We start from the raw sequence: 20,987 nt of genomic DNA on the forward strand, positions 1-20,987 counted from the left end.
CAAAAGCAACTCTTTCTAAAACATGTCAGTTCAAAAGCCCATCTTCATTCTAAATAAAAATCACATGTGATCATTAAAGACTAGCAATGGAAGTCCCTTTCAAATCTGATTTAAGCAGTTGCATTTTCCCTTCTTAAATATTCTTAGCAAGTTTCATTTTGTGGTGTTTGCTAATAAGGACATGAATGTCATAACTGTTTTTTTTTTACTATGTGTGGAAAATCAAAATGTTACTAAAACTAGCATTGATTTTTGACACATTTTAATAATATTTATTTTTAAAAATTTACTTAGGATATGGAAATTATATTTTAATTTTCTACCTCAAAGCACTAATATTCTTTCAACAAATATTTATTCAGCACCTGCAAATATGGATGAGGCACTGTAGGGGATAACACTAATAATAATCCGTAACATTTATTGAGCACTTTTGATGTGCCCGTTCTGTTCAAAAAGCTCTTTACATATATTAACTCTTTACATCCTTATAAGAATCCTGTGACATAGGCATTATTAATCTCACGTTACAGATGGTACAACTGGAACACAGAGAGGTTAGATAACTTGCCTGAGGGTGTGCAGCGTAACTAGGATTCCAGTAGTCTGGCTCCAGAGCCTGTGCCCTTAACCATTATACTCAGGTTACAAAGACAAGAGTGTTTCTCTGCTCTCCAGGTAGCTTACATACAGTCTTGTAAAATCTCATGCCACCAAATAGGTAGACATATGTCTTCTTTTTGGAAAATATATTCTGCATCTAAACTTTTCTCCATAGTTAGATAATTAGGATTTTAAAAATTCCTTCTGTACCTGTGCAACAATAATTATTGCAGAAACTAATTATATTAACAAATATTGGTAAGTCACTTCTCTGAAGTGATGTCCCATGATAAAAGTGAATCACTGTGGATTTTCTTTATTCAGGAAACACGCTGAATGCATCGGTATTTCTTAGTTTATCTTAACTTTATGATTTTAAAACTGATCTTTAGGGAAAACTGTTGAATGATTGCATTAGCCATTTTTGTAGATAATTTTTATAAATGTGTTCATTTGCTAACATTTAGTTCCTACATATCTTCTCAAATTGAATATTATTATTTTAAATAGTAAGTCGAACTTTGAAGCATAAAAATGTATACTTTTCTATACTGAATTATATAAAAAGAGGATTTTGGTTAATGGAGTAGGTGTGTCTGTGTGTAAACATTTGTGTGTATATATTGTATATGTGCAGATGTTTTTCCTTCTTCAGAGTATAACTGGTAATTCTTAAGAATCAAATTTTAATGATAATTTTAATATGATTTTGATATAAAATCCTATACTGTTTATTACTAAGATCTTCAAATGGAATTTACTAAAATTAATAATCACTTATCACTCCACCTAATTTGAGGTATGATATTTGTGTACCTCTTTTAGAAGAGTAGTATTTCATATCAAAATACATCTTCTATATATAACACATACTCAGTTGCTTGATTTGCTCTCATTGTGGCCGCATTCTGATTTTCCTAGCATGGGGTTGGAGGTGGGCACCTGATTGGCAGTTTTGTCTTGTGGTCTGGCATGGTCCTGTTCGTAATGCTGATTACAGGGGTTGACTTGCTACAGATTGACATAAGCTCAAACTTGTATTAATTCCAGAATTCTTTGCATTTTATCTCAGTTGTATTTTATTAAATATCTATACATATGTACAGAATATGTGCACATACATAATAGAATCATCTTTCAGGGGTCGCACTGGCAAGTCGCACTGACTTGCTTCGTTTTGACCAAAACTTTGGTACTCAGAATTCCTTAGTACCACCAAATCAGTGCATTAACATTTGGATTTTAAAAGAAGGATTTGAAGTTATTCTTTCTCTAGTCAAGACAAACCCCTTTATATTTTTCTTTTGTCACCATTTATACCACTTAGACTCTGTTCCTTTATTGTGTTTTGAGTTGAATTCTGTAAGGCTTTGAATCCCTCCCATAGAGATTGCAATAAATTGTTACTGTACATTTGATTGTGAAGCTGCTCACTTTACATTACAAGATGACCCAGCATAGATAATGTAGAATGTTTATGGAAAAATAGAACTGACGGAATTTTGTCAGGCCTACAAAACACAACTTGCAGTGCAACCTCTGAATTACTTTGCTAAATCTTCTCCGGTGATCTTTTACTCCATCTTTCTCATCATGCTGACTTGTCTCTCCTCTGTCTGTTCAGCAGTGGGAGACATTTAGTGAACGCTCTTCAAGCTCACAAACTCTGACCCAATTTGATTCTAACATTGCACCAGCTGATCCTGTAAGTCAATCACTTAGCTTGCTTGTTTGAAATTAATTTTATTAACCCAAATTTTCATTCATTATGGTTTTTAGCTGATCTGCATGATTCAGTGGAGTGCTTAGAGGGAAATGGTGGCAGGCTTTTCAATTTTTGTGTGTTTAATGGTGGAAAGAACTTTTTTTTTTTTTTAACCATTCTTTGTATTTTCTAGTTATTTTAATGAGAGAAATCTATGTTTTTAAAATCCGGTACATGTGTCTAAAGGAGCATTTTGTGACAGTTGATTTAGTTGACCTTGTTTTCATTTGCTAATTGAGTGTATGTTTTATTTAAACATATACTGCTTATTTCAGTGTAATGACAGTAAATACTATTTTATTTGTATGCTTACACATCATGTAACATGTGCTATGTATGTAAATATGCAGTGTCATCTTTTATTTTAACAGTCCAGATGGTACAGCTTTGACTTAATTAGTATGTTGAGTCCTGTTACAAGAGAATCAAGTTCAGCAAAACAATAGTGTTGTTGGTCAAAGATTCCCATTGTGCAGAGGAGGCTCTGTCTTGTCTTCCTGTGGTTCACTGTGTTGCTTTGAAAATGCTACAAAGTTCACATCCTGATTTAAAAAATAAATTCTGTCCCATAGATTGAACTTCATATAAGCCCCACCTGTCCCTCAAGTTATTTGAAAACTTCTGTACTGTAGCTGTTACAGTCTTCTCACTGTTCACTCCTGCTTTTTCTTTTATTTTTTATTTTTTCCAATAAAGAGAAGGACATGCTAATAAGTACCTTTCAAAGAGAAAAGAGGAAGTAAGTAGGAAGGGAAGAAGAGTGTAAAGGTAGGATTTTTAAAAATGAGTTCAGTGAAAAGAATTGGAGAAAGTGACACAAGGCATTCTTTTTAGATGTTTCTGACCAAAGATAGCCAGCATTTATTAATTAAATGTTAAAATAGTCTTGTTATTTATTATGGATTTGGGAGAAGTGGCATTTAAAGATAATAGTACATCTTCAACGTTTTAAATTAATGGCTCTTTGGTGTGTTTTATAATTTTAAAGAATTTGTACCTATTTGAAATACAGAGAATGCTGTTATATTGAATTCAAACATAATGTATGGAAGTGTTTTAAGTGTCTATTTTATAATCTATTCATTATTCAGGGACCAATTAATATGTAGATTGTCTGAGCCTTTGGCCTTCTGTTTTCTTACTACTTTGAGGACATTAATCTTTGCTTTTAGTCTCTGAAAAATGGGAAAGAAATAAAAAGGCAACACTTAACAATTTTTACTGCTTATTAGCAGCAGTAATTAAAGTTTCTTGGGAAGTGACAGGTGCTATAAGCTAAAAGAAAGTTTTACTTTAGCTCTGTGTTTCATTTCTCCATATTATTCCTATCTCCTACTTACAGAGTTGATTTTATTTAAAGTACTTAATAAAAGTATTTTACAGGGAAGGATGTAGCAGTAGAGACTCTTTTATTCTCTAACCCTTAAGAGATATTCACAGTAATAATTCATAGTATTATGATCTTTGTCAGGCCAGAAAAGAACATTAAATATAAAAATCTAGAACTCGGAGGCAAAATAAATTGACTCATGACTGGCAGGAAATGCAGGGAAATAGTTGAGTTAATAACAGTGATATTCTTGTAACTTCTTGGAAATAATATCCAAATTTGTGAATTCCAGCTCTAGTGTTTTAGATGATATGGCACAATACTTTCTTTTGTTATTTCTCGTATGGCAGGAGGCGCTAGGAAAGAAGATTTTAAATGGTTAATTGACATTTTAAACTTGAATTTAGACCTCTAAATTTGATAAAGTTGGCAGTCTTAAATATTTATAATCTGGTACCTAGAAACATCTTTTTTCTTTTACGCTGGCAAACTATAATCTCACTATAAACTTTCAATTAGTACACTGCCCTGCTTTCAGTGAGAGTCTGAGTTTCTTAACCTTCATTTAATTCTTACCTGACATATTACCAGTCTACAGAGCACAGCCTGTGGCCACATTCCCAAATGATCCTTTGCAAGGTTTATATAAATAAGGATTTTAAGTAAGTAAGTAAGGTCCATTCAGTTTAGAAGAGACTCACATAGGAGAAAAAGAACACTACAGTTCTGATATGAATTTAACATACCTTACAGTGTCAGAAATACTTAATGGAATAATTTTTAAAAGCCAAATTTTGACAAGTAGATATTGCTCAATAAAGTTTGTCTGTGAAGGACTCCAAACTGCTCTGTAGCACTGAGAGACAGCCATCACCCAGTGCAGTGACCTCACATGCAAACTGAGATGGTTAATTATTAGGCTCCCAGAATTGTTATGAAACTGAGTTTCTGATATCTCATTTCCAGAAACTTGATTACTTTTGTTGAACTGCTTATTCTGGTAGAATCTGTTTCCACCAGGAAATTCTAGACTGACGAGAAGTGCAGCGCACTAGTCTCTGCCCTGAGTTATCTCTGATTTTGAGTGCTGTAGAATGTTTGAGTCACTCAGGGTATGAAAAGGGAGTTCATTTGATCACTGATTATGCCCAGCCAACTCAGTTGGTTTGGTGGAGCCCCCTTCCAGGTGCCTGTGTTATTCTCCAGGAATACCAAGATGTCAAAAAACAAGTCCAGTCTTAAGTAGACCACAGCTTAATCATTATAAACTGATGGTTGTAATATAGCTGACTGTGATAATTATCATATGTAGCTGTGAACAAAACTGTGGGCAGAGAACTGTGGGCTAACTCAGCCCAGTGTGTTTGGGAAAGTTTTCACAAAAGAGGGTATGTTTGTATGATGAGTTTTGGATGAAACTCTGAATTGGCAGAAGTGGACAAGGGCGTTCCAAACAGAATATCATGAGCAGGAGCGATTCAGTGCAGTGAGAGAATAGGGTAGACGGGTATGGGGGAATGATGGGCTGAAGAATGTGGTTGAAACCTGACTGGGAAGATCTTTGTATCCTAGACCAAGGCTCTGAACTTAATCTCATAGACACTGGGAGCTAACAAGAAGTACCATGATAAGCTGGGGGCGCCAAAGAGGTAGCTGGGGAAGATCATTCAGGCAACAATGTGAAGGGCTGATGGGCTCAAGAGAGAGTGAGGTGATGAGCACCTGAACTAAGTGACACAGGAATAGAAAGTAGGCAGGGCTGGTTTCAGACAGACAGGATAATAAGATTTAAGCCAAGTAGAAAATGTAGATATTTGAGCACAATGGAATATTCAATAAAGTACTAAGATGTATGAAATCAAGTACCTAAATCTATGATACAGGTGTGCCATGGGTGTTTAGGAATGGGTTTCCTAAAGGCTTTGGGTGATTTGAGTAGTTAGAAGAAAGTGAGCAGAGCCTGCCAGTCAAGTCTCTTTACTTTTTTCTCTATTTTTAAATATGGGGATGCTATTTTAGAGCAGAGAAAGTGTTACTTTGGCATCTTGTGGCTCAGGACTCAGAGACTTATAGGCATTTATGGTTCTTCATTTGGGTGTTGAAATGCTTAAAGTCAAAGCTCTTTATTCTGCTGCACATCGCAGTCACAAACCGAGCTTCTGATCCACTAGTTCTGAGGCTGGGCCTGGTCATCTGTGTTAAAGCTCTTCCAGGAATTGCCTTGTCCTACTAGTAGCAGGATCCACTGGATTAAAGCTGTTGCAGGCTCGTAGCAACAATTAGTTACATGACTGAAGTATGCAATAGGAAATTGATTCGCTGGTACAGAAACATATGCAAATTATTTAGAGAATGAATAGAACAGTCATGATTTTCTTTTTGGGGGGTCATTATTGTGACTTCCCTTTATTGTACTGGAAGTATATGAAAAGGCTACTTAATATTTCTTCTACAAATTTTATAAATATGACTTTATGTACATACATACAGAATACATATTAGATCAATATTATGAGTTAAAGCATCTAATAAGTTTTCCTTGCTTGTTTTTTCTTAGTGTGCTTTGGGTTTGAAATAAGCATGAATCTATCATGCTTTCTCCTTTAATCTTGCCTTAGAATGTTAAATTCTGATTCTCAGCAGTTATTTCTGCTATTAAAATTGTAAGTTAAGAAAATAGTAGTTATTCTTAAAGCCATGTTTTTCATAACCATAAGCATAACAAACAGCATCTTGGGTGTGTATTGTTAATAATTTCTTGAGTATGACTCATTCTTATGTGAGAAATCTAAACTTTTATCCATCTATTATGTTCATCTTTTATAACTGTAACTTTAGAGTTGTAGGGGAAATGTTAGTTCGGGTTTATTAAATAGTACATAACCCTGTCCAGAATCTCAGTGGTGTAGGGACAGGAAATTACTGTAAATGGATTTATCTGTATAATTGCAGTGAAGAATTCATTTGTTATAAATGGGTTGAATTTAGAGATTATGCGAATAAGCCAAGGAGACCTGTCAAACAGGAGATGGTATGCTAGAACTTGCAGAGGTGTGGTGTTAATACTGTCACCAAAACAGTGTCCAACTTAAATTGAAAGGTCATTATCCTTCATACTAAATTATAAACTTAAACTCATTACTAGATATTTGAAATTTAAGGATCTCAAGTTCAGTCTTTAGCAGCAGCACATACAGAATATGAGCTGACTCCTAGTAGAGGGGGCTGAACTCCCGTAGGCATGTTTTTCAGCTGGTCTGTTGCTGTTAAGCCAAATGCTTGATCCCGTTCTGGTTCCTCCCCTGGGCGTCTCAGCTCCCAGGGCCAGGCCTATCTGGCTACCCAGATGCACCTTTGTCTCTTCCTTCCCTTTTGGAGAGGCTGCCATACATTGCCTTACAGTCTTTTCAGAAGTTTATTCTGTCAGTTCCTTTACTCCTCTAACTAGACTTGCCACTCATGACTTAAGTTGAGAATTATCAGATGTAGTATAGTCATGAAAAAGTTTAAGGAAAGTATTAATGTTAGAGTGGGAGTGTTACTTATCCTAACTCTTAAAAAAATGGGTTCCTTTGTGGAAGTTTTATGCATGAATTTTAAACAGTTCTGTAGAACTAATCTATAGAAAGTATGTATCATGCCTACTGTTACAATATGACAGGCATCTCATTAACTTTGTTTTATATATGAAAAAGAAAAGTGTCAAATTTTTTGAGCAGTTTAGTGAAAATGAATTCAATCTGTTACTTAGTCTTTGGGTTCTCACGAAATAGTTCCTTTTAACCTCAAAGGTTCAGATTTGTATAATTTCATCAGATCATTTCACACGTTGCCTTTGAATATTGTCTTGAATTGTATTTTTATAAGATCAGATTTTTTCTCAAATCTTTAATCACTCAAAGTTAAAATGTACTTTTTGTAAAACAAATCAGATTATTAGGCATATATAGAAAACTTGATTTTTTTTTAATATAATTCTGGAACTTTTATTTAAAAAATTAATTTTCATGCTTGCCTTAGTGTGCATGAGAAACTCTGTCCACCAGTTTTTGAAGTGTTTTTAATTTTGGTTATTTCAGTGTACCTGCTTGGCATTTTTAATACAAATTCTGTATTTCCTCCCATTTGTCTGTAGGATACTGCTATTGTTCATCCAGTTCCCATTCGTATGACTCCAAGCAAAATCCACATGCAGGAAATGGAACTTAAAAGAACTGGCAGTGGTAAGGAAGCTGTTGCTGGGTTGTATCTTAGTTTAGTCGATTATATTTTAGATTAGCATCAAACCAAAATACACAGGTAATCATTCTGAGTTCAGGTTTCTTTTGTTAATTGCTTATTTTTTAACATAATACTTTCTGCAATTATATATGTATTGTGTGTGTGTGCTTGTATTTTTTTTTTAATTTATATTACAGTTTTAAAAGCAAATTACTGAATTTAATTTATAAAATTTTTAAATAAGGACGTTTGGAAAACGTGCCTTTTCTAATACCCTGTGGGTTTTTATGATCATTCTTGTGAATTGTACATTTAAAGTATGTTCAAATTTTAACCGAAGAGGTATATGTTAAAGTGAATTTTGTCTTTGAAATAGTATATTTTGCTTTAACTCTTGAAGTTTCTCCTCATTTTAGATTAAATGTTTTAGTTAGGGTCTCTCACAGATAGATTTATTTTCTATGCAAGTCAACAACATAAATTACTTATTTTACAGTCATTTGTGTGGTGTTTTATTTAACTAATTGCCCTACAGGGATAAAATTAACAAAGTATGAACATGCAGATTGACTTTTTCATTATAAAGTATCTTCTGTTGTGGCAGAAAACAAAATTCTATGTAAACAGGTTTATGTTTGTCCTATTAAATATTATTTTGTCTTACATTTCATGGATTTACTTGCTACTTCTTCGGAGTATTGAAACAAAGTCTTGTACTCTGAGGTTTATGAATTTATTAATTCAGATACCTGTATCTTGTATTTTTACCTATTAATTCTCTCCTAGATCATACTAATCCCACTAGCCCATTACTTGTGAAAACATCTGACCTTTCAGAAGAAACTAAGATAAATTCATCAGTGAAATTTGCTTCTGGAAATACTGTAGGTAAGTGAAAGATGGAATTACATCTTCCATTTGAGGTTTATTAAGTCTGGACCTAGAGTCTGAATAATTCAAATATATAACCATTTAATATTATCTTCACTGGATAATGCAGAGAACAGTCAGTCCTTTCAAACACCCTACCCTCTGTATGAATAAATGGTTGCCCATTGCCACCGAACCTTCTTTTAAGGCAGGCCTCCTGTTTGCCATCCCTCTCAACTAGCCAGATTTTGTACGTTGGCTCTTTCCCACTAGCTCCTTTCTTTCTCTCTCACAAGAAATTGTGTATATATTCATTCATTCAGCCAATGTTAATGGAATACTATGTGGCAGGCTCTGTTCTAGACACTGGGGATTCAGCAGTAAAACAAAAAAATCTTTGCCCTTTTGGAGTTTACATTCTGTAGGGGAGGTAACAGAAAAAAAGGACTCATATCTTAGGAGATAATTAACACCCTGGATAAAAATTAAGTTGTGAAAGGGGAGAGGGAGTGACATTTTAAATAAGGTGATCAAAGAAGGCCTTACAAAAGATAACATTTGAGTTAAAACTTGAAGGAGACAAGGAATTGGGCTGTGTGAATAGCTGAAGGAAGGATGTTTAAGGCACAAGGAACAGCCAATATGAAGCCCTGGTTTAGGGAAGATGCCTTATTTACTGGGAACAGCAAGCAAACGCCCGAAATAGAACTAGTTAGTAAATTTGGCAGGTAGAGATAGCAAGTGGGAGAATAGTAACTGGGGAGCAGTGTAAGACTGACTTTTACTGAGTAAGATGAAAAGCCATTTAGAAGGTTTCTGAATAGAGAAGTGACATAATCTGACCTTCCTTTTTTAGCAGGATCATTCTGGCTGCTGTATTGGTAATAAGCCAAAAGAAGGCACGAGTTCAAACAGGGAAAGACCATTTTAGGAAACAGTTATAACAATACAGGCAAGAGAAGATGATGGCTTGGCCTAGGGTGGTAGCAGTAGAAGTGCTGAGAAGTGGTCAGATTCTGGTTAGATTTTGGTAGGAAAAGACCACAGGATTTGCTTGAATGTGAAGGGGTCGGGGGCGGGGGCGGGTCATGGGTGGTTCAAGGGATCTTAGCAACTGGGAATTGACAGAGTCTGTGGTAGGAGAAGGTTTGTGGCAGGGGGAGAGTAGGAGTTCAGGTTTAGACATGATAAGTTTGAGATGCCTATTAGAACATCCAAATGGAAATTCGTTAATTTTAGCATCCTTCTTGTACCAATTAAGTAAACTTCTCAGTGATTTGACAAGAAAAAGGAAAGGGATACATTTTGAAATGAAACTAAACCAAATAACCAGTCCCTTGAATTTATCACTCTTGAAAGGTATGAGTAGTATTTCTTCAAATTATCCCTAGAGTTTCTATTTTAAAACTTCTTTACTGCTTCACAACTCTTAGTCTGCTTCTGGGATTCTCTTCTCCTTCATAAGACTTTAAGGAAATTGAAAATGATATTACCTCAGGTGAAAAATTGGTGCCCTCTGGTTAATTTCATAAATTTTATTATTGTCTAAGCACATTTTATTCCCTTGTCAAATTTTTAAAAATTTTACATTAACAGTCTTTAAGTTAGCTTTTTTACTTAAGATATTTCTAATTTATTCTTTAAAAATGAATTTTTTCATTACAAAAATTATTCACACTTGTAGAAATGTAATAAATAAAAATAAGAAAATAAAAATTACTTGTAATCTCACTATTCTATGAGTGACCGTGATCAGCATTCCTTGTCAACCTTAATCCTCAAATTCTGTGCATGTTATATTCTTATATGAAATGAAACTGTAATATATGTACTGTTTTCTGTCCTTCCATGTAACTTATTTTGAATATTTCTGTTATTAAATAATAACTTTTTTAGATTGTAACTTGTTCTCTGTGCATAGTATTTTGTTGTGTAAATAGTCCATGATTTATTTCATTTATATCTAATTTTTACAGTTAGTAATACTATGATGAAATGCTAACGTGTTAGCCAATCTTTGAATATTTCTGATTTGAAACAATAATTCAGTTATATTTGTTTACGGCATATAGAGTAAAAAGTGAAGAAATGATTATTATTAAATAGGATATATCCCATTTATCAGCAGATGGTTACAGTAGTTCAGACTCTTTTACTTCGGATCCAGAACAGATTGGGAACAATGTAACTCGTCAAAGGTTAGTGTTTCTGTCAATAAAAAGCATAATTAAAATATCTTGTTACGTTTTAATATTTTAAATTATTTAAAACCAAGTATAAGTTATTTTTCTCTCTTCTTCAGTTCTTCACTTCTCTAAAGGCTGTTAGGTTACCTACTGATTTATGTAAAAGGGAAATGATTTTGATTCTTTCCAACTTTAATAGGAAAGCAAAAGGAACCGTTATGTCTTCATGGTATTCTGTGGAAGGTTTAAAATGAGCTGATAATTTCTTGGCAGTAGTGGTTGAATACAGGCCTTTTTGTAGCTCATCGGTGAGAGTCTATTTAAGTAAGAAATGTGCAGATTTCCTTTCATAGCCTTATGGGCAAGTACCAAAAGAATTCGGTGTTTTAAAATGTCATCTGGAAGCACAGCCCAGTGTTGGGCTACCTACCCACCCTGAAGATCTGCATTATATATAACTTCTCAGGCACAAACAAAAAAAAGGTGTGGGGTAGGGTGAGGGTAGCAAGGGCTCTGTCTACAAGGGCTTCACCGTCCACTCAGAACTGTGCACAGGACAGAAGCATCTTTCTCTCCTGCTTTTCACGCATTGTAAGAGCCTTTTGCCACACTCCTGGAGGATACGTGGAGAGAGTGGTAATATAGAATCTCTGAAGAGCTCACACAATCAAAAGGCTGCTTTTTCATATATCTTAGAGTTCTCAGTTTGGATTTTAGTCTACTTTTTATTCCTATTAGTGAGGATCAGATTGCTAAAGTCCATGAGACTCTTCAGAATACATAGAAGACTTTGGTGGCCAGTAAGTGAATCTCGAGAGAGGGTTGAGCGTGAGGATGAATAATCACCTCTAAAATGAGAGGGCCTGTGGTAACACAGGAATGGACATCTCACGTAGTTGAGCCACATTCTGCCTCAGCTTACCAAACTTTAGATAACTTGAAAGCTAACCATATCTGAAAGTAGAGTTTCTCTTTTTTGAAAATAGCTTTTCAGACTAATATTATCTTTAAATGAATGGAAAAACATCACACTAGGTTAGAAGTCTACCTTGAATTCATGTTAATAACTAACTTTGCTTTTAAATTTTTTGAAATTTTGTTGAATGTATAATTATACTTTATAAAGAAGATTATTTGCTATATTAAATAACTACTTGTTGAATGCACATCATAAACAGTACTGTTTATTCATTGTAATACTTGTCTGTCCTCTGGAGAAAATGTCACACCAATAAGATCCTTTGCTGCTTAGCTGAGTTTGAATGCTTAAGAAGAAAAAAGAAAAGCTCCAATGTCAGTAGCATGACCAATTGTAACGGGGCGAATTTTGCAGGTCTCATTCAGGAATGTCGCCTGATAACACTGCACCACCACCTCCCCCTCCAAGGCCTCAGCCCTCTCATTCTAGATCGTCATCTTTAGATATGAATCGGACCTTTTCAGTCACCACAGGTAGGGGTTAGAGAACCATAATATATATTAAATTAAATACATTAAATATATTAAGCTAAAAATACACAATATTTTATTTTCTCTTATTTTTTGATATTTATATGAAGAAAAATTTTGAATTGAAAAAGTATCAAATGAGAGGGAATTTTTTTTTATTAATGACTACCTAAATTGAGTTCAAATGATAATGATGGGAACCTGAGAGATGCCACAAGAGATTTTAAAAGAACGATGTGGAGGTATCAAGGAGGGAAAGCTAATAGGTCTTAAATTACACGACAAAAGAGAAGGAAGAGTCATAGCTTACTCAAAGGTTTCAATTTTTATATGACTGGTCGTATTGTTATCACGCTGGTGGAAATAGAAAAGTTAGGACGGAGGGTGATGATCTCTTTTTGATATTATGCGTTTGGAATGATGAGAAAAAAGAGAAATAATCAACAGGCCGTTGGACTTGTGGGTTAGGGAAGATTGATGTATTATTTGAGAATCATTTACATAGAATTAATAGACTGAAGTGTTAAATGAGAGAAAATTTGCAAGTCTTCGTATTTGATAGCTAAAGAACAATCAGAAATATGGGAAGAAAACCAAGAATGTATAGTGTTATGGAAACAGGGAGGAGCAAGACAAGTGCCTCATGCAGCAGAGCAAGAGAAATGAGGTCTGAGAAGAGGCTGTGAGGTTTGACCACATCTAGACAGTTTTACAAGATATATATGGCTTCCAATACCATATGTTGGTATTGGAAATCTTTTATCATTTGATCACATTCATTCAGCCTGTCTGTTCTATTAGCAAAGTAATTATATATTTACAAAAAGAAGACTTGTGTGTTCACACAGGACAGCAACAGGCTGGAGTTGTTGCCCAACCTCCTGCAGTGCCTCCAAGACCACAGCCCTCACAGGTAATTCTCCTAGGTATTCACTACTAAGCGTCAGTTATTATAGTCCCCTTAGTCAATTTGTCTGTTAGGTCTTTGATTCTATTCTAGAATTATTCTGAAGATCAGGAATTACATAATTGTCATTCTTAACGTGCATTTATTAATAATTCAGGGAAGGGGACTTCCCTGGTGACGCAGTGGTTAAGAATCCGCCTGCCAATGCAGGGGACACAGGTTCGAGCCCCGGTCCGGGAAGATCCCACATGCCGTGGAGCAACTAAGCCCGTGTGCCACAACTACTGAGCCTGCGCTCTAGAGCCCGGGAGCCACGACTACTGAAGCCTGCGTGCCTAGAGCCCGTGCTCCGCAACACGAGAAGCCACCGCAGTGAGAAGCCTGCGCACCTCAACAAAGAGTAGCCCCCACTCGCCGCAACTAGAGAAAGCCCGAAAGCAGCAACAAAGACCCAACGCAGCCAAAAATAAATAAATACATTTATAAAAAAATAGTAATAATTCAGGGAAGCTAGGTCTTATTTTAGAAGATAAGGATTCCAATAATGATTTGAGTTATTTTTTGAAAGAAGCTCAGAAGTGAACCAAATGATAATGTCTTGACAAAGGAGGGTTTTAGAGGAAAGAGCAATGGATTGGGAGATATGAGGCATCCATGTTATGTCCTGGATCTAGCAGTGACTCAGAGTGACCTCCCTGCATCTCCCTGGATGTGTTACTGCGTCAGTGAAGGAAGTGTTAGACGACTTCTGCACCACCCCCTGCCAGGTCGAAGTTGTTTGCATCTGCATAAAACTGTTATGTTCCAAGATAGATTCTGGACTATAGCTTAGTTTTAAGTGACTGACTGGCTACCTTTTACATGAATGAGTTTGGTTGATTTTTCTGAGTTAGATTCTTATAATGAAGATGCTTATTTGCAGTTAAAAAGATGGTTTCCTAATCATAGAAGACATTGAAATTTGAATATTCCAGTATTTATTTTATCTAAAGTGCCAACAAAAATGCTTTTACTGGGTTAAGCTGTGAAACCCAGTGAGTTGGTCTCTTGACTCAAGAACCAGTCTAGTGCAAAAGACAGAACTGTAAACAACAATTATAATAAAAGTGCTGCAGTAGACATATTTATAAAATGCTTTGTCACAGGTTTCCTAGCTGGTAAAGTCAGGGATCACATTGAAAAGGTCCAAGTAAAATGAAGTAAGTTAGACTTAAGCAGAGACTTGAAAGATAAAATGGTATTTCTTGGGGAGAGGGCATTACAACCAGAAAGAATGGCATAGAGGTGTAAGGTAAGCCTGGCATATTCTTCAAGGAAAAACCATTGAATTCAGTACAACTAGAGTCATGGGAAAGGAAATTAAATAGGTGGAAAAGGGGCAGAGCATCTCCTATATCATACTAAGAAGGTGGAATTTTTCTTATAGGATATAGAGAATTTTTAAAGGGACTTTTTAAAGAGACTTCAGATTTATTCCTGTAGCATCCTGTACTTCCTTTGTCATAAAACTCCTCACACGATATCTTAAACCCTTGTTTATTTATCTCTTGTCCTGCACTAGACTGTCAGCTTTATTAGGGGATGGACCATACTTGTTTATTCACTATTATATCCATAGTGCTTGGCCAAAAGTATATACTCAATAAATTTATCTTTCGATTGAAGACTTTAGAAGACTTGATCTGGCAAAGGAGTGGAGGACAAATTGAAGAAACGTGCACTGGAGTGTCAGAGAGTAGCTAGAGCACGGGTTTTCACACTTTAAAAATAACAATCTTTTTAGAAACATATGAAACATTTTAAAAAATAGCTTTTTTAAAGAATGAACAATTATGCAGTAACCCAATTAAGAAAAAAACAGATGCATGGGGAGAATCAGAGATTAGGGCCAGAACTTCCCCTCTCCTTTGATGCCCTTTCTTTGCAATAAGAATTTTGTAAAAGTATCTTTTTTATTGGAAGTTTGTCATCTTAATTTTTTTAGTGTCTTAGCATTTCACTTAAGGTTTTTTAGAGCTAAATGTTACTGTAGCTCACCTCCCTGAATTTTCAGCTAGTAAAAAGAGCATCCTTATAATAAATTTTCAGAGAAAAAGAAGGCTACTCTCTGACACTGATAACACCAATAAAATGTTTGTTCCTCTATCCTAAACCCTCATGTAGGCTCCTGGTCCCGTTGTGCATCGCCCAGTGGATGCCGATGGCCTAATAACTCACACTAGTACCTCACCTCAGCAGATACCAGAACAACCAAATTTTGCAGATTTCAGCCAATTTGAAGTATTTGCTGCATCAAATGTAAATGAAGAACAAGATGATGAAGCCGAGAAACATGCAGAGGTCTTGCCGGTTAGTTTTCAAGGGCTTATCTAATTTTCTGCTGGGAATCTTCTCATATCATGCTCAGAAGCCAGTCCTTAAACAGAGGAACCCCTAAAAGAGCAAATAATAGAAGGGACATCAGCGAGTAAATTATCTGCTGCTGCTTCTTTTAGAGGATTTATATTCCCTAGGTCAGTGCTTCTCAATTTCTTATTGGCCTCAGACACCTGCTGGTTGCATAAAATGCTTATTAATAAGAATCAAAATCTGGGTGAGGAGTAGCTGTCACATGAAAAGACACAAACACAACCATCTGGTCTTGGCTAAAGCACTGTTCTGGGAGTTGCACCTTAATGCTAAACATCTCGTGTGATTTGGTGAACATTTCTGTATAATAAGAGGCTATGGTTACCATAGCTACACTCAGTTTGTATGAGACTAAGTCACTTTATGGGGGGTTGCATCTTACTGCTAAGCATTTGACTGTGTGATTTGGTGAAGATTGTATGAGAGGAAGTCACGTTAGTTAGACAGACTTAACAGACTACAGGATGTCAAAATTTAATCTTTGCAGACAGTGTTCTGGGAGACTCCGTTTAGTTCTAGCAGCAAGAACTTCTCTAGGGATCCCTGTCTTTGCTAAGTGTAAATGTGGAGTTGGAGGGAACAGGGAAATTCTGAAGTCCATTCTGATTGTTTCAATTTATACTGATCTTCTCTAACACATCCAAAAATCTGCTTGTTTGACTGGCATAATTTAGACAAAGTGTTCTTATAGGTCTGATCCATGGAAAGTTTTCTACTAGCCACTTCTTCAACCCTGCAACTTTCTGCCTGGCCTGGGGCTACTAGGGAAATGGGCTGCACCTCCAGGAGGGCAGGGTGGGCCTGAGGGGAGCGCAGGTGTGTACAGGGTACTGGTACTTACTCGCCTGGAACGGATGCTTCCCCTCCCCCAACCAGAGAACTTCCCAGACAGTGCTGCCTCCTCAGCCGCCCCCCACCCCTCAGAGATTTACTGCCTCCCCTCTCTGCACTTTAGTAGTAGAGAATGATCACTTTATAAGGTATTCTCAAATTCCCTCTCATCTTCATCTCAGGTTTCTTATTGTTAGAATGACTGTTTTACAAACATTTAACTCTCTGATTTGTTACATGTATATTTATTCATATATGTATATTACTTATATATAATTTGTGATAATCATATATTCATCTCTAGGTTGAAAAAGCTTCTGATCCTGCAAGTTCTCTTCGAGTTGCCAAAACAGATAGTAAAATTGAAGAAAAGACAGCTGCTAGCGCTCCCGCCAATGTGGTATACAGAAGTCTTTTTAAATATTGATCATTTTATACATATGAAAAGTTATATGAGATAATTTGAAAATCTTAGAAATAAAGTTCAAGATGATCTAGCTCATTCCACTGCCTTTAACTGTAATATGCTTAGTCCATCTCAGAACACAGCCCACCTAGAGATGGAGACAATAGCCTATTGTTTGCATTAATGCATGCCACAGGTTCTCACATCTTATGTGGTTATTACATTCTTTCAAACATATAAAGTAGAACTTCCTTATTTGTCATATTCAGTTTCTCTTATTGCAGTTATGAGTATAATAGGGAAAAATTATCAGCCCTTTAAGGTTAATTTTATACTTGGTGCTCTTTTTCTTTAACTGTCTTAAGAATGATTTTTTTCCCAAAAATTTATTATGAAAAATTTTAAACATACAGAAAGGTTGAAAGAATTTTACATTGTACATCAGTAAACGCACACCTTGATTATACCATTAGTATTTACTGTACTTTATTTTTCTTCCAGTTTTATTGAGATGGAATTGACACACAACACTGTATACGTTTAAGGAGTACAGCATAATGATGTGACTTACATACATCATGAAATGACTGTCACAATATGTTTAGTGAATGTTCGTCATTTCATATAAATACAAAATTAAAGAAATAGAAAAATATATATGTTTTTCCTTGTGTTAATATACTTGCTTTATATATCCATCCTTCTCTCTAACTATATCAATCCTTCTTATCTGTTGCTTGCATTTCAAAGTAAATTACAGATATCAGGACACTTCCCCTTGAGAAAAAAATTTTGGTAACTTTTTTTTGTCATCATTAAGACATTCCCAGTAGTCATGAAAACAGTGAGTGTTTCTGAAAGTGCTTAAATTCTACTTTCTGGGCACTTTAATTTTTACTACATTAGTAGTTCTGTGATTTTTTTTAATAGTGAATTTTATTTTTGTCAGTTAATGGCAATAAATTAAAAATAGCACTTAACCAAAGAGATGGCATTTGACTCTTGTTTTTATTTATTAACAGGTCAAATCAGGTTATGGTAAATACCAGAATACCATATTTGATTCTGCTGAGGACACATTCACAGTTACCAATAAAATGTCCACTCATTTTCAAAAATTATAATTATTGTGCATCTTAGTGATGGGTTTTTAAAGAATTGCCTAGTTTTCCACTTCTTTATAAATTGTTTTATTCATTAAGATATCTTAGGATTTTTGAGTAGGAAAGCCTATGGTGATAATGGATGCATATTTCTGGAGACTCCCTTTTATAGTTATTGAACAGGTATATATCAAGTGTGTATCACATTTATGTTAAAACTGAATATGATAGCTTGAGTCACAGAATTCGGACCTCAAGGAGCTTATTATGTCACCCTATAAAAAAATTTGTCTAGTAGGTACATTTACAATTGTAGTGTCACTAGGAACATTCTTTCCCATTGCAATTTAAGTCAGTTGTTGCCACAAATATATAAATTGTTTCAAAGTAGGACAGGTGACTCTTAATTTTGGGAGAATGAATGGCTTAACAAAACCATATGATGTTGGCAAAGTGCTAACTGTGAATGTCTTCAAGAAATGCTCATTATAAAGTAAAGGAGCTGTTACAGTGGAGGATTACTGGACTGAATGTCAATATGACATAGTATGAGTGTGTTTCGTGTTTGGTAATTGCAGTCATTTTTGCTTTTGTTGTGGTCATCCATTTACAATGCTTGGTGTCTGTTTATTTACCTCTTGTAAAAATAAAATACAGTGTGTGTGTGTGTGTGTGGAGTTGTAAAAAAAAAAAAAAAAAAAAAAGAAATGCTCATTATGAATGGAATTCTTGTCTCCTAGAGCAAAGGCACAACACCTCTTGCTCCACCACCTAAACCTGTTCGAAGGAGATTAAAATCAGAAGATGAATTAAGGCCAGAAGTTGATGAACATACACAAAAGACAGGTGTCCTAGCTGCTGTTCTTGCATCACAACCTTCTATTCCTAGGTAATCAAAGCCATTCCTAAACACATGTAACTACCAGAAACAAAAAGCACAGCAATTAAAAATACCAAACTGAAAGGAATTATGGTCAGACTAGTCCTGTAGGTGAGCATAGGCTTTTCACTGCTCCTCTTTGAGAGTTTTGTCATTTATCAGTGGGTAGAATATTCTTCCCACTTTTTTCCCTTCTATTATTAAGTTCAATTCCAATTCCATTTTTATACTCTATTGCAAATCCTGGAGCAGACTTTAAAAATTATAGTGCACAGGGACTTCTGTGCTGGCACAGTGGTTAAGAATGCGCCTGCCAATGCAGGGGACACGGGTTCGATCCCTGGTCTGGGAGATCCCACATGCCGCGGAGCAACTAACCCCGTACACCACAACTACTGAGCCTTCGCTCTGGAGCCCGCGAGCCACAACTACTGAAGCCTGCGTACCTAGAGCCCATGCTCTGCAATAGGGGAAGCCACTGCACTGAGAAACCCATGCACCACAACGAACTGTAGCCCCCGCTCACCACAAGCAGAGAAAGCCCAGGCGCAGCAATGAAGACCCAATGCAGCCAAAAACAAAATATAATAAAATTTAAAAAAAAAAATCTTAACCTTAAAAAAAAAATTATAGTGCACGGTAACACTGATGTTTTAACTATGGTAGTTCTAGACCAGGAATTGGCAGACTAGGGCTCATGGGCCAGAGTCAGCCCATGGCCTGTTTTTGTAAGGCCCGTGAGCTAAGAATGGGCTTTTACATTTTTGTAAAAAAGAGAAGAGAAAAAGAAGATACAAAAAAAGAAGAACATTCAGCACAAATGGTATGGCCCGCAAAGCTTAAAATACTGTCTGATCATTTACAGAAAAAGTTTGCTGATGCTTGCTCTAGACTGACTTAAACTCAGGTGATTCTACAGAATAATCATTAAAACAATAACTACAATAATTAAGCCTCTGAAGCTTAGATACTTTTGGTGGAGCATTAAAACTGAGCAAGTGAGGTTGAGCTATACTAACAAGGCAAAGATGCTTCCTCTGCGTTCTGGGTTTAGAGATCAGGGAAGAATGGAGAGAATTTAAAGATAAAAAATGAAGGTAATTTTTTTTATCTTCTCAGGTCTGTTGGAAAAGATAAGAAAGCTATTCAGGCATCAATTAGACGCAATAAGGAAACCAACACAGTTTTGGCCAGATTGAATAGTGAATTGCAGCAACAATTAAAGGTAATGTAGTTTCTGAATCTTTATTTGGGAAGTTCCATGGACTCAGAGCCTCTTAGTGTTGAACTGGAACTTGGAGGAGATCCAGCAATTCTTACGCTAGTATGAAACTTTACATGTAGCAAGAGAAGTGTAGATCTGAAGTGTTTTATATGCCTTTGAGTCTTTTAATATTGAAAAGAATTTCCTGTAGTCAGTTCTGGTATGATTGCCTTATCCTACATGTATATAAGGCATCATATTCCTAAAATGTTTCTTAACTTTCATAATGAGACCCAAGAGCAGAAACGTTGTGACCTCAGATACCGCCAGTATCACGTGTGACTCTCAACACTCTAATTCTAAAATGATTTGAGTATTGTTAATTTACCCTTTTATCAAAGACAACTCAGATTCTATTAAAATGACTTAAACAGGTCTAAAGAAGAGGGATGGGGGCAATTTAGATCATCTCTAAAGTAGAAAAGACAAGCCTTAAATAGAGATGGTGCTTAGGGCCAGTGTGTACTCCTGTCATCTGTACTTGAGAGGAATGAGTTTGTTTTTCTTACTTACTACTAACCATGATTTCTTTGAATCCCTACAAATAAAAGCTAACAGCCAGAATCATTTATGACTCATCAACATTATTAAGCATTCATGTCTTATAAACCAGTGGTTCTCAAACCTTAATGTATATACACTTAATTAGGGGTCATGTTAAAATGAAAATTTTGATTCATATCAGGTATGGAGTGGGACCTGAAAATTCTGCAATTTCTAATAAGCTTCCAGGTGATGAAGATGCTGCTGGACTGTTGGCTCC

At 35.6% G+C, this 20,987-nt stretch overlaps 1 protein-coding gene across 9 annotated transcripts in view; it reads left to right on the forward strand.

Annotated features, from left to right (window-relative positions):
• Positions 1-20,987, forward strand: part of REPS1 (RALBP1 associated Eps domain containing 1) — an 80,004-nt gene that overhangs the window by 57,224 nt on the left and 1,793 nt on the right. For 2 of the 9 annotated variants that reach the window (XM_057527929.1, XM_057527925.1), the window contains exons 10-19: positions 2,228-2,308; positions 7,834-7,921; positions 8,706-8,807; positions 10,915-10,987; positions 12,309-12,427; positions 13,255-13,337; positions 15,495-15,680; positions 16,876-16,971; positions 18,821-18,969; positions 20,080-20,185. In XM_057527929.1, coding sequence (XP_057383912.1) covers positions 2,228-2,308; positions 7,834-7,921; positions 8,706-8,807; positions 10,915-10,987; positions 12,309-12,427; positions 13,255-13,337; positions 15,495-15,680; positions 16,876-16,971; positions 18,821-18,969; positions 20,080-20,185 — 1,083 coding nt within the window. The remainder of the gene's footprint in view (positions 1-2,227; positions 2,309-7,833; positions 7,922-8,705; positions 8,808-10,914; positions 10,988-12,308; positions 12,428-13,254; positions 13,338-15,494; positions 15,681-16,875; positions 16,972-18,820; positions 18,970-20,079; positions 20,186-20,987) is intronic. The other 7 variants (XM_057527926.1, XM_057527928.1, XM_057527927.1 and 4 more) reach the window with 7 other exon arrangements.

This window comes from Balaenoptera acutorostrata, chromosome 14, assembly GCF_949987535.1.
Source record: "Balaenoptera acutorostrata chromosome 14, mBalAcu1.1, whole genome shotgun sequence".
Lineage (NCBI taxonomy): Eukaryota > Metazoa > Chordata > Mammalia > Artiodactyla > Balaenopteridae > Balaenoptera > Balaenoptera acutorostrata.